General features: G+C 56.8%; 7 protein-coding genes across 7 annotated transcripts in view; 3 read left to right on the forward strand and 4 right to left on the reverse strand.

Annotated features, from left to right (window-relative positions):
* Positions 1-225: 225 nt before the first annotated feature.
* CHGG_04987 (uncharacterized protein) lies at positions 226-801 on the forward strand (the record flags this gene model as incomplete). Its single annotated transcript, XM_001224200.1, has 2 exons — positions 226-283; positions 698-801. 2 exons carry the CDS (start codon positions 226-228, stop codon positions 799-801), a joined length of 162 nt encoding a protein of 53 aa, XP_001224201.1.
* Positions 802-1,235: 434 nt separating this feature from the next.
* On the reverse strand, positions 1,236-5,014 carry CHGG_04988 (uncharacterized protein; the record flags this gene model as incomplete). The annotated part of the gene is made up of 3 exons (XM_001224201.1): positions 1,236-4,340; positions 4,438-4,743; positions 4,979-5,014. The coding sequence occupies 3 exons, from the start codon at positions 5,012-5,014 to the stop codon at positions 1,236-1,238; spliced, it is 3,447 nt and encodes a 1,148-aa protein (XP_001224202.1).
* Positions 5,015-7,361: 2,347 nt separating this feature from the next.
* CHGG_04989 (uncharacterized protein) lies at positions 7,362-8,796 on the forward strand (the record flags this gene model as incomplete). Its single annotated transcript, XM_001224202.1, has 2 exons — positions 7,362-7,645; positions 7,698-8,796. 2 exons carry the CDS (start codon positions 7,362-7,364, stop codon positions 8,794-8,796), a joined length of 1,383 nt encoding a protein of 460 aa, XP_001224203.1.
* Positions 8,797-9,123: 327 nt separating this feature from the next.
* Positions 9,124-10,231, reverse strand: CHGG_04990 (uncharacterized protein; the record flags this gene model as incomplete). The annotated part of the gene is made up of 4 exons (XM_001224203.1): positions 9,124-9,141; positions 9,313-9,952; positions 10,024-10,082; positions 10,136-10,231. 4 exons carry the CDS (start codon positions 10,229-10,231, stop codon positions 9,124-9,126), a joined length of 813 nt encoding a protein of 270 aa, XP_001224204.1.
* Positions 10,232-11,012: 781 nt separating this feature from the next.
* On the reverse strand, positions 11,013-12,533 carry CHGG_04991 (uncharacterized protein; the record flags this gene model as incomplete). Its single annotated transcript, XM_001224204.1, has 3 exons — positions 11,013-11,126; positions 11,180-12,064; positions 12,129-12,533. The coding sequence occupies 3 exons, from the start codon at positions 12,531-12,533 to the stop codon at positions 11,013-11,015; spliced, it is 1,404 nt and encodes a 467-aa protein (XP_001224205.1).
* A 546-nt stretch (positions 12,534-13,079) lies between these two features.
* On the forward strand, positions 13,080-13,748 carry CHGG_04992 (uncharacterized protein; the record flags this gene model as incomplete). The annotated part of the gene is made up of 1 exon (XM_001224205.1): positions 13,080-13,748. The coding sequence occupies one exon, from the start codon at positions 13,080-13,082 to the stop codon at positions 13,746-13,748; it is 669 nt and encodes a 222-aa protein (XP_001224206.1).
* A 1,494-nt stretch (positions 13,749-15,242) lies between these two features.
* CHGG_04993 (uncharacterized protein) overlaps positions 15,243-15,313 on the reverse strand; it is a gene marked incomplete at both ends in the record, with an annotated part of 3,293 nt that continues 3,222 nt past the window's right edge. Inside the window, one exon of the mRNA XM_001224206.1 lies at positions 15,243-15,246. Within this exon, the coding sequence (XP_001224207.1) occupies positions 15,243-15,246 (4 nt within the window). The remainder of the gene's footprint in view (positions 15,247-15,313) is intronic.

Consider the following 15,313-nt stretch of genomic DNA (forward strand, 5'->3'; position numbering starts at 1 on the left):
AAGGGGCGGATGGGACTATTAAGGCCTGTCAGGGGGAAAGAGGCCCAGGAACAAGGATGGGGAGATGTACCTTTGCTGCGACTAGCTCGCCTGGGTGGTAAAAGGTATCCGTGCGGCTTGACGGCAACCTGAGGGGGGGGGGGGGGGACGAGGTCCTGGCTGTTATTGATCGACTCGATTCGTATATTCGCTCCCTCCCTGGTATGTAACCCACCGTTGACAAAGATGGCGGGCGGTGTTGACCTGTCCCGTGACAGCGGCGCGGATGTCCGAGATCGACCGGGTCGTTTTGTGGCAGCCGTGCGTCAATGAAGGTACCTAAGTAGGGCGCGCAAGAATGTGGGCGAAGGAAATGGGAAGTGGTGACAACAACGCGTTGGCGTTGGCGTCAAAGGTTCGAAACAAAGGGAGAATGATGGGAGACACAACATAGGTAAATAACTGCATGTATACATACAAGTGGCAACCTCACTTTTCCCGCCGTTTACTTCAACTCTCGGACCGAAGTCCCATCTCTACAATATTGATGTGAAGCTTCCTTACAGTTAGCTTTTCTCATCAGATCTCTAATCACTATTATGAAACCAACCATTGTACAGGGCATTACTGATCATTATTTTCTGGATGTATAGTACATAGCCAACAGATTTCACTGCTCGCTATGCAGAGTGGAGATGTGTGTTGTAAGTCTTTACAGCCGCAAGGCCCGGACCGCCCGCCCAGAAATCCGCTCCTGTCCCGCCCGTCCGGATCCCAACTGAGGCCCGTTCCATGCATGCTCCCCACCAGCACAAAAAGTAAAAGAAAAAAAAAAAGAGCAAAACCAAGCCGCCCGAACCGAGCCTCACGCACACGTAGTCGGGGCCCCCGGTTAAACTCTATCCGATAAACGCCCCCGTTGCCCGACCGATATCCCTCCCACCCATTTTGATATCCCGAGCGACATGCGAAATAGACACCAAGGAGATAAGGAGAAAAAAAAAGACTGCCCGACCATCCCCCATTTTTTTGCCTGCCCCGTCCCTCCCAGTGATATTTGATCCTTGACTTTATCTTTGGTTCCCCCCCAACTCGATTACCCCATCCCAATATACAGCCCAACCACCGCCAGTTTCGTGTCGCACAGGGGGTATCATCCAAAACAAAGCGGGCTAGGCTGAAACGTGGGAAAATAGACCAGACAAAAAGAACGCCAAGGAAATAGGAAATAAAAGAGAACGGTGACCGATGAGAGCTTAAGCAGCCTCGGCGGTGTGCGGGCCACCCAGCAACTCCAGCACCTTGTTGACCACGGCGCACGGGTACCCCCGGGTGAGCATCTCGCTAACAACAGCCTTGGCGGCCTCGCGGTCCTGGACGGACAGGAAAGCCCGGGTCATGGCCTCGTAGGTGCTCGGCTCACGCCTGGGGCGGCCGAGCGCGATGTAGATCTCCTCGGCCTTGCCGATGGCGTCTTCGGCGGCCCAGCCGTGGATGAGCGTGTTGGCGATGTAGGCCGTCAAGTTGATGTTCCTGGTGCGCATGTCGGCGAGCACGGGCTCGGTGCTCTTGACCTGGTGGTTGGCGACCATGGCCTCGAACAGGGCCTGGTAGAGGCAGGGGTGGGCGGGGACAAGGCGGTCCTTCATGACGGAGTCGAACACTTTGCGGGCGCCCTCCATGTCGTGGAGGATGCAGCCGCGGGCGTGGATCAGCGACGCGTAGTGGACCGCCTCGGGGTGTTGACCGGAAGCACGGATCATGTCGAGCACTGCCTCGGCGGCCTTCATGTCCACGGGTTCCAGGGTGGCGTGGGTGTCGACGAGGAGCTTGAAAGTGTGGGCGGTCGGGGCGATGCCCTTCGCGTTCATGCGCTCGTAGTACTCCAGGACCTTGGCCTTGTCCCGCTTGGTCGTCAGGAAGAACTGCATCATGCTGTTGTAGGGGGCGGGGCGCGCCTTGTAGTTGGGCATGGCCTCCATCTCGTCAAACAGCTCTTCGGCAAACTTCTCGTCGCTGACACGGCAGAGCGCGTTGACAATCGTGCCGTACGTGACCGAAGTCGGCTTGATGCCCAGCCCACGCATCTCAGCGAAGTAGAAGAGGCAGTCGTCAATCCGGCGTGCCTTGCCGAGTTTGCCGATCAACGCGTTGTACAGGAAAGAGGTTGGCTCGACACCTTCCGTCTTGGCACGGATGAAGATCTTAACAGCTTCGGAAGCCTCGTCGACCGTCTTGCCAGAATCTCGCAGGGTGGTGATGTAGAGACCGTAGGTGTTGGCCGAGGGCGTGGCGCCCATGGAGAGCAACTCTTGGTGGTAGTCTTCAGCCAGGGCTTTGTGGCCTTGGGTCAGGCAAGCACCGATCATGGCATCCAGAATCGATGACCAGCCGTAGCGAACCACGGGGTATTGCGGGAGCGGCGGAACATCGTTGCGGGCCATGGCCAAGATCTCCTGGCAAACATCAAACTTCTCCTCCTTGCCGGCGGCCGCGATCAGCTTCGCGTACACAATGTAGCGAGGATGTCGGCCGGCACGGCGCACGTTCCGGAAGCGGGAGAGCGCTTCATTCAACTTCGACTTGCGGCCAAATGCGCCCTCCAGCTCTTGGGTGATGAGGAAGGATGCTTTCGCGTCCGTGTTGTGAGCGTACGGGTCGAATGTGTTGTCCTCTTGGCGGGCAGCCGCGGGTGTCTGAGGATACGGTGATGCGGGGAACGATTGGGAAAGCTCAGGTGCGGCGACGGAGGCGGTCCGAGGGTCGGCGATGCCCCGGACGGCCATAAATCTTGAAATAAATTGGACGCCTTCCTCGATTTCGTCGGTGAGCTGCGAGTTGTGGTCGCGGATCCGTTGGAACATGAACTCGGCCTGGGTGAGGCCGTCGAGAACTTGGCCAGTGCCGATCATGGCAACCGCGTACATGGCCGTGGGCTCAATGAAGGACGAAGTCGGCTTGACCTGGGGATTGCAGAGAGCGTCCCAATACCGAGCAGCGGCAGCGACGTCGCCCTCACGAACGCTCATGGCAAGCAGAGCGGCGGCAGAGGAGGCAGCCGCAGCGGGGGCCAGGTTGGCGAAAGCAGCCACGGCAGTCTGCTTATCGCCACGGTCAGCTGCTACCGTTGCGAGGTCACCCATGGCCGAGCTCCTGGCTGAGCTCTCGATCTGCTGAGCCCAGTGAAGGGCTTCCACGTAAATTCCACGGTCGATGAAACCCTTAACAAAGCCACCAGCGATGATGGCGTCCTTGATATCGGCAGGCTTGGCATTGTACTCTTGTATAATCTTTTCGTAGAACTTCATAGCACCCTCGACCTTGTCCGAGACGATGTAGGCGTTGATGACAGCAGCGTAGACCTGCGCGTCGAGGCGGTCGTTCAGCGTTTGATCACCCTTGTCGTTCGCCATGGCCAGGTTGCGGTACTCGTTGTAGCACTCGACAGCGCTGACGAGGTCTCCGGAACTGGCAAACGCGGTGATCATGGCAGGAAAGGTGGCCGCAAAGGGGACGGTCTGGCTGGACTCCATGTGCTCAAAAAGCTTGAGCATGTCGGAAATCCGGCGGGCGTGGGCGCAGGCCGAGATCAATTGATGGTATGTTTCGGACGAGTACGACGCCTTGTTCGCCGTGACCGAGGACGTGAAAAGCTTCATGGCCAGGTCCAGGCGGTCATCCTCGACAAGCATGGCGTGTTCCAGCTCATGAGATGCGAACATGAACTTGCCAGGCTCGTCCATGCCACCGAAACGCAGCCGCTTGTCCTCGAGCGCCTGCTTGAGGGAGGCAATCTCGAGGGAGCGGGACGCGAGGAGGCCGACGAGGATGTCGTACGTGTCGCTGTCGGGGGAGACCTTGCGGCGCAACATGTCCGCGTAGACATCCAACGCCTTGGTCACAATCTCCCACTTCTCGAAGGGCAGGTGGATAGCGGCCATAAGCAAGGCATTGTAGGCCGACGGAATGGGGTGGACACCGCTGACCAGCATGGCCTCGAAGACGGCCGGGATCTCGACATATCGTCCAGTCCCAGAAAGCTTGGCGAGGTGGTCGGCATAGGTCTGGGACTGAGGGTCAACCGGAGGCGTGAGGGGGGTGCGAACCACGCTGCCAGGAGTCTGAAGGCCTGGAGACCGGGAGAGGCCAGTCCCGCCGACCCGAATTTCTTCGGCCCAGCTGCTCTGCCCAGGGCTGGTGAAGTTGCGCGAAGAGACTCGACCTTTTTCCTCCGAGCTCCTCCAACTCTCTCCGAGCCCTCGATCTCCCGTTCGATGGCGAGCATCAATGTGGGCCAGCGCTGCCTCGGCCTCGGGCGGGACGGCCGGGGTTGTCGAGACATCATCGTGGGGGGCAGATTCCTCGGCGCCCGAGGGCGAGGGTCTTGGCATCGGAGCCGACGAGAACGGAAGCTGTTGACGGCTTCCACTCGATGGGCTTCGGGAACTGAAACTGGACCCATTCCTGGTCGATTTCGGTGCCGTCCTCGGACTTTTGCAGCTGCTCGAAGTAGGCATCTAAGCCGCCATGGTTCCCGGCCTTGTCCGGGCGCTGCTCTAGCGAGCTAGCAGCCGGGAGGCTGGAAGAAGTGTGGAAGGCGGACTGGAGCCCGAGGCTAGAGAGACGGCCAACGCGGGCGACATTGCGCCGCCGCGCAAACGACGGCCGGTTCTGTGCGTTTAGAACATGAGGGTGAGTGGCAGCGACGACCGATTGGGCGTAGCCGTGGGTGAAAGACTTTGTAAATCCTTGTCGGATAAAGCTCTGGAAAACCGACGAGTAAACGGAGGGCATTTAGGAAACACCTGGGTGGAAGGGGTTCTAACCGGAGACGGTTTAGTTAGTGAATTGCTCTGACGTAGTCGTGAACGGTCGTCCGTCTGTCGTTCATGCCACACTCGCAAAGGAACGAGGCCATGACACAACACGCGACTCGAACACACTAAACTAAAATGGTGGAATTGGAGTGAGAACGGACGGTGTATGAGTCAAGACTTACAAGGGGAGATTGAATGATGCGCACTTGCAGGTTCATTTGACGACAAGGCCGTCAAACAAACGCGCTACCTGGAATGGTGATTGGAAAGTTTGGAGGTTTAGAAAAGTCAAGGCAAGGGGAGGGAGGATGGGAGTGTGGGAGTGTGGCTGTCAAATATGGACGGGGTTACGCAGCTCAATTGTTTCTGGGCCGGAGCTAAAACGGATTGGTGGGCGTGGATTTCGCGCGAAACTTTTCTCTGCCGTGGCGGGTGGACTCGGAAGCTCACTTTAGTCAGAGCGGCGTGCGCCCAGCAACACCAAACCGGGCAGCTCCATGTTGCTTCACACGCAAGGAGCCTTGTGGTTGCTTGGTTTTAACTAACACAGTTTCTTTGCTTTCCTTCAACGAGATGCCGGAAGGTTATCTCCCATTGGGTATTATCGTCCAGCCATGGACACACAATTCAAACGAAATCCGCACTTCAATGCTGTCTCTTTCTCCCTCTCTTCCCTCGCTCTCTTCTGTGCGGCGTCAGTCTCGATCGTACGAAGTAGCGGCCGACGTTATCTCCGTTGAATACCCCTCCAAAAGAACAGATGGCGGGCCAGGACAGGCCCTGGTCCGTTGAGAATGCGCGTCTTGCGACATTCATGCCTCAGCTGCTCCCCATATCAGCCTCGTGCCAACGACTTCCTTCCGCCTGGATTCCTTAGGATGACGAATGAAGCCCCCAGTGGCGGATGCCTCGGAGGCGGGCTGAGCGGGGCGTGCCCCGGGCCACGTCAAAAAACGAAGACAAACCGGACGCAAGGAGCGTCGGGGAGGATGGTGTGGGGTCGGCAATGCAATTCCCACCTGGGGCAACCGGGGTTTGCCAGTGCCCGTGCTGCTCGTTTGTTAGCGCTGCAGCCCTCTACCGTGTGCATTAAAGTCCCTCCAACGGCCAAAAATCCTTATAAAAATACCCGGCCAAGTCACGGATTTTACGTCCAGCTAACAGACCGAGGGCTCGGAGCTCGCACTTGCTAAACCCCGACCGCAAATTGCGGAGCAAATCAACCCGTCACCAGCGGGCTGGGAACTGGTGCCTGTCACACTGAATCAACAGGGTTCACGCCTGGGAAATGAGAAAATTCTCGAACACCAAAGCAAGAAAAGGAAGCACAACGAAACTGCCCATTCCCACCCGTTTGAGCCCTCGGTCGACTTTTTGGAGGTGGAGCATAGCTATCCCCGATTGAGCATGAGGGCTTCGGATTGCAGACTGCAGACGACTGACAGGATGCAATACTGCACTATGTATGCATATTTATGTATGTAGGTTTCAGCAAGAGAACAGTGTGTGTTGTCCTTGTAGCGAGGCGGTCAATTGCCCTTTGTTGTTTTTCATCTCTCCAAAATTTAAAAAATTGTGTCATGCAGATGACCTCGATTTCCGTGAAGAAGGCTTGGCTGCGCCGCGACTTAATTATCAGATCGCCGGCCAGAAGAGGAAAGGATGGTGGGGTGCCTGAGAAACGGTCACATGTGCCTGAGCCGACGAGAATTTACCGTGACGAGCCCGTTTAAAAGTCGCGGCCGGGCTTACCAAAACATCCACCGGGCCCGGCGCCGTGAGCAGCCATGGATATAAGGATCGGACCCGACATGCCGACCCACATCCCCAGCCCGTTCCCTCGGTCGATCGCTGACTGACCGGCTCTGCCCGCCAGGTAAGCTACCACTCAAGCATGACGTTAAGGAAGACCTCGACTCGTCTCGAGGCTGAACACATGCGATGGTTCCACTTCCACTGCGGCCACCCGTCTTTGTAGATTTAGCTCGACGAGTATCCATCGGTCGATAGAGCCCGGAGAGCAGGCTTTCGCTCTTTTTTCCTGTCTTCTTAACCATGACTCAACAGCACATAAAACCCGAGGGCAACAGCGGGCGCATGGCGAATGCTCTCGTTGCATCTTCAAGTTCCGCTGAGTAAGTGGGCGGCGCATACTGTGTAGTTATACAAAGTCTATCAGTGCAGACCCCATTTCAGCCCGTTCAGCTCTCTGCCTCATGTAAAAATGGATCAAAGTTGTCATCGCGGCGTCTGAGAGCCCCGCATTTCCACAAGTCCCCGCCCCGCAAGCGGTCAATTTACCCCTCGCTCAGGGTCAAGAGAAGCTTCATGGCGCAAATCCGGAGCTCAAAAGAAGAACAAGTCGGATTGCAGCTACGTTGAGCAGGGCTGGTTGAATCTAAAACAGCCGCTCTCAAATCCGTGATAAGCTGCCTTGTGTGCCATCCCGAGGCCCCTATTCTTTCTCTTTTCTTTTTCAGTTATAGGTATATTTCTTGGCCGTTGTTTACCTCCTGAACCTGACCAGTATCGCCATATCCTCAACTTTTTCTTAAACAAAAAATCATGGCTGGTGGTTCTGACAACCCGGGGAACCGGACCGTCGTTGTGTCGGCCCCCGGAAAGGTGCTTCTAGCCGGCGGCTACATTGTCCTCGACCGGAAACACACAGGTCTAGTCTTCGGCCTAAGTGCCCGCATCCACGTCCTCGCCCAGGAGATACACACCAGCGCCGGCGTCCATCTCAGAGAAATTGTTGTGCAGAGTCCGCAATTCCTGAATGCCACCTGGAAATATGGCTACCATCTCGCCGAAAACGGCGGTGGCATCAAGGTCACTCAGCTGCAGTCGTCAGTGTCCCCTCAACCCTTCTAGTGTCACACTCTCACTCACACATCGCAGGGGCACTCCGGTCGACCAAAACCATTTTGTAGAGACCACACTCAGCTACGTCCTCAGCTACATATCCCAAGTGGACAAGACCCGCGCCACACACGGCTTCCAGCCCGCCTCCCTTCTCGTCCTAGCCGACAATGACTACTACTCCAAGCCCAAGGAGGAGCCCACCACCACCACCGCCGCCGCCGCCGCCGCCGCCGACGGAAAAAAGTCCCGCTTCCTGCACTTCGGCACCACGCTGCGCGACGCGCACAAAACGGGGCTCGGCTCCTCCGCCGCCATCGTGACGGCCCTCACCGCCTCGCTGCTCGCGCACTACCTGCCCCCCCACCTCTTCGACCTCTCCACGCCGGCCGGCCGCCGCGCGCTGCACAACCTCGCGCAGGTCGCGCACTGCGCCGCGCAGGGGAAAGTCGGTAGCGGCTTTGACGTCGCCAGCGCCGTGTACGGGTCGAGCGTGTATCGCCGGTTTAGCCCGGCCCTGTTGGCGGCGCTGCCGGGGCCGGGGGAGGAAGGGTTTGCGAGGGCGTTGGTGGCGTTGGTGGATGGGCAGGGGTGGGATTGTGAGGTCAGGAAGGAGGGCGTGGGGTTGCCGGCCGGGGTCGCGATTAGGATGTGTGATGTGGATTGTGGGACGCAGACGGTGAGTATGGTGAAGAAGGTGCATGCGTGGAGGGATGCGGAGCCGGAGGTGGCGGCGGGGGTGTATGCCAAGTTGCAGGGGAAGGTGGATGAGTTGACGGCGGTGTTGGGGGAGGGGAGGGTGGGGGAGATTGGGCGGGTGATGAAGCCGTTTAGGGAGCTTATGCGGACGATGGGGAGGGAATGTGGCGCGCCGATTGAGCCGGATAGCCAGGAGGAGATGCTGGATGCGTTGGAGGGGGTGGAGGGCGTGTTGGGGAGTGTGGTGCCGGGGGCCGGCGGGTATGATGCGGCGGCGGTGGTGATGTGGGATGATGAGGAGACGGAGAAGCGGGTGAAGGCGTTCTTGCGGGAGTGGAGCAAGGAGCATGAGATTCAGGTGCGGCTGATGGGGGTGAAGGGAGAGACGGAGGGCGCGAGGATGGAAGACCCGAGCGAGTTCAAGCTGTGGACTCAGTAATGCAGCTGGTGAAGCGTGTGATAAATGGATAGGGGTATAAAAGGGGGTTTAACATAAAAAAAATATATTCGCGGTAAAAGGAATATAGTATGAGATACGCAACTGGACGTGAGAAGATCTTAAACACACTCTGACATTGTAGTCGCCGGTTTATTTTCTCTAATATTATCACTGATGATAGTGCTTTTCTGATTAGGTTACCAAGCCAAATGCCTGCACTCAGCAGCACAAGATCCAACCTGCTGATACAATCTTCCTTCCCTCTGTCCCAGATACTTTCATTAAATCCACCCCTTTTTTTGGTTTCCCCGTTCATACCCAACTCCCTTACACCCTCACCCTCCGCTGTAGACCAACAACCAAAGCAGAATTAGATGTCAAACTAAAACGAGCCAGCCCCCACACCCAGAGCGGCATGAACCAAGCAAGGATCCAACCCACCCTATATCCCCTCTCCCAACCTCACAACCATCACAGCCCCCTCTTCCCCCTCGAAGCCGGCGACAACGGACTAACCGGACTCTCCATCTGAAACTCAAACTCCATCCCCCAATCTACCCCACCGCCACCACCACCCCCCAACTCCCCACCATCCAACTCCAACGGCGACACCGTCATCGTTGAACCCGCCAACACCACCGGCCCCAAAGGCGGCATAACCAACTCCGGGCCCGCCACCTCATGGTGATGGTGGTGGTGGCTGTGATGCGACACCCCCGACGGGTTCCCAAACAGCAACAAATCCAAATAATCCATCGACGACGACACCCTCTCCGCACCGCCGGCACCCACACCCAACAACCCCCCTTGACCATGGTACCCCTGCACCGTGCTACTGCTCCGCAGCGACGACGACCCCGACCCGTGGCGCGAGAAGGCAGAGTTACCACCACCACCGGGGATGGGAATGGGGATGGGGATGGACAGGCGCGGCGGCGGTGTCGCTGCCGTTACTGCTGCTGCTGTTATTGTGGTGCCTGAGGGTGAGAGGGAGAGGGCGCCGCCGCTGCCGCGGGAGCGGAGGCGGTGGGGGTGGCTGTGATGATGGTGGTGGTGGTGGTGGTGGTGGGGGAGGGGGAAGATGGTGTCGCTGTAGGTGTCGGCGTGGGCGATGCCGAGGCGGGAGGCGGCGGCTTTTTCGCGGAGAACGGAGATTCTGGAGAGAGGAGGGGGGTTAGTTTGAGGGGTATTTGAGAGGGTGGTGGTGAGGTGAAGGGGAGGGCGTACTCGTCTTCGCTGATGCCGGGGATGATGGTGGCTTCTCTTTTGAAGTCGAAGGGTTCGGACTGGAGGGATTGGTTAGAATGGGAGGGTTTGGAGGAACATGAGGAAGACGTACAATCTGCAGCTGGCGCTTCCTGCGGCGGAGACCAACCATGTCTTGCAAAAAGGAATGGAGTCTCTTGACTTCAGAGTAGACGGTCATGTTCACCATTTTTGACGATGGTGTGGTGGATTAGGTTGGATTGTGAAAAGACCTGAACAAGAGACGAGAGATAGCTTTTAAGAAATATATCAAGGAAGGTATAAGCCGCTGGCACACGACACAGACGACGGAAACAGGCGATCTAGGTGAGTTTGGGGTGTCTCAAGATAGTTAACGGGACGAAGGAGTGGCGATGGCGGGAGGACGACACCGGCTGGCTAGAACGAGAGGGACAGCACCGAGGTAATGGAAACGAGAGTGGACCGGATTACGAGAAACGACGGTTAAAGAAACAAAGGAGCGGCAGAAAAGTTCGATGAGCCCATTGACCAAAGTTCCAGCTCGCCAAAGGTTCTCCTTTTGTAAGAAGGTTTGGCAGAGGTGACCCGCCAACGACGGGTCCGGACAAAGAAAAGGCTGGGGCGCATAGCCGAGGGAGGACGGGAAATGTCAAAGAGTATTACAGCCCCATGAGATCGCCAGTCCCATACCGTTGGAAGATGCTCCCTACGAGAGCGACGGTGGAGGGTGAGAAGGTTGGAATGTGAGTGGCCGGTGGAAGCGAATCCCGGCGTGGCCCAACCCGTTTCCGCCCCCCCTTAACCACAACCATGGAATGTGTCTCAACCGTCCAAGTTTTGTGTAAGACATTTCGAAAACTTCATGTGTCTCAAAACATTGAAATTGGTTGTCAACGTTATTAGTCTAAAACCTGTCGCGTGCGATTGGCGATATCCCTTGCCAGAATCCTCCCTGCGTCAACGTGCAGGCTGCCACTAGCCTAGATGCACTATTTAGGGTAGTCCTTCAAGTGATAGCTCTTCAGCTTAACAAATTGGTCAAAACCATATTTGCTCAATGTGACGCCCTTTCCGGAGTTCTTCCATCCAGTCCAGGCCAGGTCCTGCATGTCTGTCAGTGGTGTTACAACGCATACGGTAACGGCCGTTGACTCACAGGACTCGGGAAATCGCAACGATTGACAAAAACGGTTCCAGCTTCAACACCATCACACAGCTCGTAACCCTTGTCAGTATCTTTTGTCCAGATGCTGGCTGTCAGGCCGAACTCGCTGTCGTTCATCAGTTTCACAGCCTCGTCATCGCCCTTCACTTTCATAACTGGGATGACGGGGCCGAAGGTTTCGTCTTTCATGATTTTCATGTCATGAGTGACGTTTGTCAGCAGCGTCGGGACGACAAAATTCCCTCGCTCTGGGAGCTTGCTGAACGTTTCATTTGCGGGGGTGGCGTTGACGGCGCCCTTGTCCAATGCGTCCTTGACGTGCTGCTCAATGGTCTCCTGAGACCTCTTCGAGATGACCGGGCCAAGATGTGTGTCTTTGTCCAAAGGGTCGCCGAGCTTGTATCCCTTCAGAACGTCCTGGATCGCTATGACAAATTCGTCGTGGATCTTCTCAGAGACGTACACGCGCTCTATCGAGCAGCAGCTCTGGCCCGAGTTGAACACTGCGCCGTCTACAATCTCCCCGGCTGCCCATGCAATGTCAACATCTTCACGGACGTATGCCGGGTCCTTTCCTCCCAACTCTAGGCCAACGTTGACGATGCGGTCTGATGCTGCACCCTGGACAGCCAAGCCGCCAGCCACAGAACCCGTGAAGCACACCAAAGCGACTTTGGGGTTTCTCACAATCGACTCAATAATCGTAGGTGAGCCAGAGTGGAAGTATTGGAGCACGCCGCTGGGGAGGCCAGCTTCGCTAAAGGCCTTGGCGACCTGCTCGACGATAGTCGGCGTCTGCGGAGACGGCTTGAGGATGACCGAGTTCCCGCTCAGGAGCGCCGGAATCAGGGCATTGACGAGAATCAGATACGGATACTGATAGTAGTTTGTCAGCAACTGTTTCTTTGTTTCTTGTGAGCCGGCCCCCATGAACACGTACGTTCCAAGCAAAGATGATGAGGACCGGCCCCACCGGCACCTTGCGGATGAACCTCTTGAAGCCCTTCTCCGCCTCACCCGGTGTATCCTGGAGCACGTCATCGCTGATCTTGAGGAGGTACTCTGCCCTCTTCAAGGCTGTGGTAACCTCCCCACCCGTGTAAGCAATGGGCCGGCCCATCTGGACGGTGAGTTCCGTGGCCAGCTCATCCTTTTTCTTGTCGAGTATGCCCAGCGCCTTCTTGATGATGTCTCGACGCTGTTCTAGCGAAGTCTTGCGCCATGATTCAAAGGCTTGAGTGGCAATCTCGGGAAGTTGCTCTAGCTCTTGCGAGGAGATGCCATTGCGCGTTAGGATCGGCTCGTTGGTTGTCGGGGAGATGGTCGTGATCGTTTCGACAGACATGCTGTGTGGGAAAAGAGATGGGTTTGAGTTCTTTCGGTTTGAAATCTTTGGAGTTTCCTGAAAACAATCCTGTACAAGCCGAGGGTGAATACTGCTTGGGCACTTGGAGGAGAGACCAGAGGAGCGATGCCCCCCTTCCCTTTCTCACTCCCTGCATTGCCCCTCTGCCCCTCCGTTGGGATCCTTGGACCGGCAGCAGATAAGATAAGGAAAGCCGGGCGGCTTACAGCGGCAGGGGTGGGTACTTGTGGGATACTTATCACACTTGTGTAAATGTGCTTGAATCCAGGTAAAGACTTAGTTGCTTGGATAGAGAATTTAATGTAGCTCTGAATTGGCATATGGGACAATTTATAGCAGATTATTACGCTCTTTTAATGTGTGAACTAGGAATCTCCACGCGCGCTTTCCTGCAGTGCGGTTCTTCAGAGGTACCCCGGTAGAGTGCATTGACCTCGCGCTGAAGCGCCCCGGATTTTTTTTGGATGAACTCTCGAGGTGCATGAATCGATCTTCCAACAAACTGCCATTTCTTAGCCACACACCATGTCGACCGATAAACGTAACCAATTTCTTGATGCCGGGGATAGCGAAGATGATGCAGGTCACGGATACGATTCCGAAGAGGATCTCCAGAAGGGCGGGCGCAGCGCGAAGCGGAGAAGAGTCGACGATGACGACAGTGACGCCGAAGACGTTAGCGACCAAGAGGAGGAACACGGCGAGGATGGGGCCACGAACCTGAGAGAAGGCACCGCGGATTCCGAAGCTGCACGCGACGACGAGGAAATTGCAGAAGAAGGGCCAAAGGACGACAAAGCGGACCTACCAGCGGAGCTGCCCGGCGTGTCAAAACCGTTGGCAAAAAAGAATCTTGTTGCGTCAGAGGCTGCGATCAAGAAGTCCGGGGTGGTTTATCTGTCAAGGATTCCGCCATTTATGAAACCCGCAAAACTGCGCTCACTCCTTGAGCCATATGGCAAGATCAACCGGATCTTCCTCACTCCTGAAGACCCGACCGAGCACACCAGGCGCGTACGCAACGGGGGCAACAAGAAGCGGTCATTCACCGAGGGCTGGGTCGAGTTTGTGAAAAAGAAGGACGCGAAGAAGGTGTGCGATTTGTTGAACGCCCAGACTATCGGGGGGAAGAAGTCAAGCTGGTACCACGATGACGTGTGGGCCCTAAAGTACCTCAACGGCTTCAAGTGGTAAGCTCAATCAGCCTCCCCTAGATGGCATGATTATTCTAACGACAGTAGGCACCATCTAACCGAGCAAATATCGGCTGAAAATGCCGAACGGACGAGCAGAATACGCGCCGAAAGTCGCCAAGACCACTCGCGAGAACAAGGAATTCGTTCGCAACGTCGAGAGGGCAAAGGTCATCAATGGGATCCAATCCAAGGCAGCCGCCAAACGAAAGAAGACCGATGATAGTGAGGAGGCAGCGGGCAGCGGAGAGGCGGTCGGGAAAACGGAGGGCGAGTCGGCGCAGGATAAGAGGCGAACGTTCAAACAGATACTCCTCGCAAAGAAAAGGAAACATGAGGAACAACCGGCGCATGTCCTGAGAGTTCTCAGCAAGATCTTTTGATGTCTTGTGCTGCACGAGACAAGGAAAGGGGTTGTTCATACTTTTTTTAAGTTGTGTTGCTACTATTCAGACTTGGGCGTATACCCGTTTATTAACGACGAGATACAGACATGTTCAGCTTTGTTCCTCTCTGATACCAATGACAACTTTGTATATTTAATCAAACCCCCATGTAAGTACAAGTGGGCCCCCAGAACCTCTCCCCTTCCGGCAATCTCGTCGTTTCAAGTGCCCCCAGTGTTGTTAATGCGACCTGCTGTACGCCCATAATGTCCAACGTGAAAGCCAAGATGCCAGCTGCGCCCGGGGGTGAAGTGACGGCCGCGGCTCTTCGGCAGGCCATCCAAGCCCTGGGCCTCTCACGCGACGAGCTCGCCGAGCTCCAGGGCTACACCAAAAGGCTGCTAGACGAAGAGAGGCGAGGCCTGAGACACGGCCGAATCGAAGCCACCATCATCGCCAAATACCGCTCCGAATTCCCCGCCTGGCGGACCAACCCCCCAGACCAGACGCAAGCCGCCCTCCGAAAAATGCGTCCCAGCCCTCCGCGCGGGACGATCTCTCCTCCCACCCCAAACACCACCGCCTCTAGCCCGGCAGGACGCCCTACCGCGGCCTAAAACACCCACCACCACCACCACCACCACCCAGCCAGCAGCAGCAGCACCCTCACCCTCACCCTCACCCCCCTCACCACCACCACCCACCCTCCCCACGCACGACGCGCAAACCCAAACCGACGACCTCAACGACAGCGCCGAGTGGTTCGCGGGCCGCTTCATCCGGCACTACGACGCGGTGCAGCACCACGAGGTGCTCGAGGTGCAGGAGGTGTCGACGGGCAAGCGCAGCTTTGTGCTGGTGGAGGACAACAGCCACCCGCCGGGCATGCAGGCGCGCATCGAGATTGTGGATACGGACAGTGGTGGTGGTTGTCGGCTTCGTCGCTGGGGGGGGAGGTCGCTGCCGGTGAGGGCGCAGATTGAGAGGGGGCCGGAGGAGGGGAGGGTGCAGGGTCGGGGCGGTGGCGCGTGGTGAGGTGAAGGGGGATATGCCTTGGGGGGTTCATGAGTCTCGGTTGTCTAGTCGCTCGATCGTCCCTGTTGACCTACCTATCTAAGGCAGGTGTTTCGCCCTCAATCATATCATTTGCTGACAACACCTACTCCCGGTCCCTGAGAGT

Source organism: Chaetomium globosum, genomic scaffold, assembly GCF_000143365.1.
Source record: "Chaetomium globosum CBS 148.51 scaffold_4 genomic scaffold, whole genome shotgun sequence".
NCBI classification, from domain to species: Eukaryota; Fungi; Ascomycota; class Sordariomycetes; order Sordariales; family Chaetomiaceae; genus Chaetomium; species Chaetomium globosum.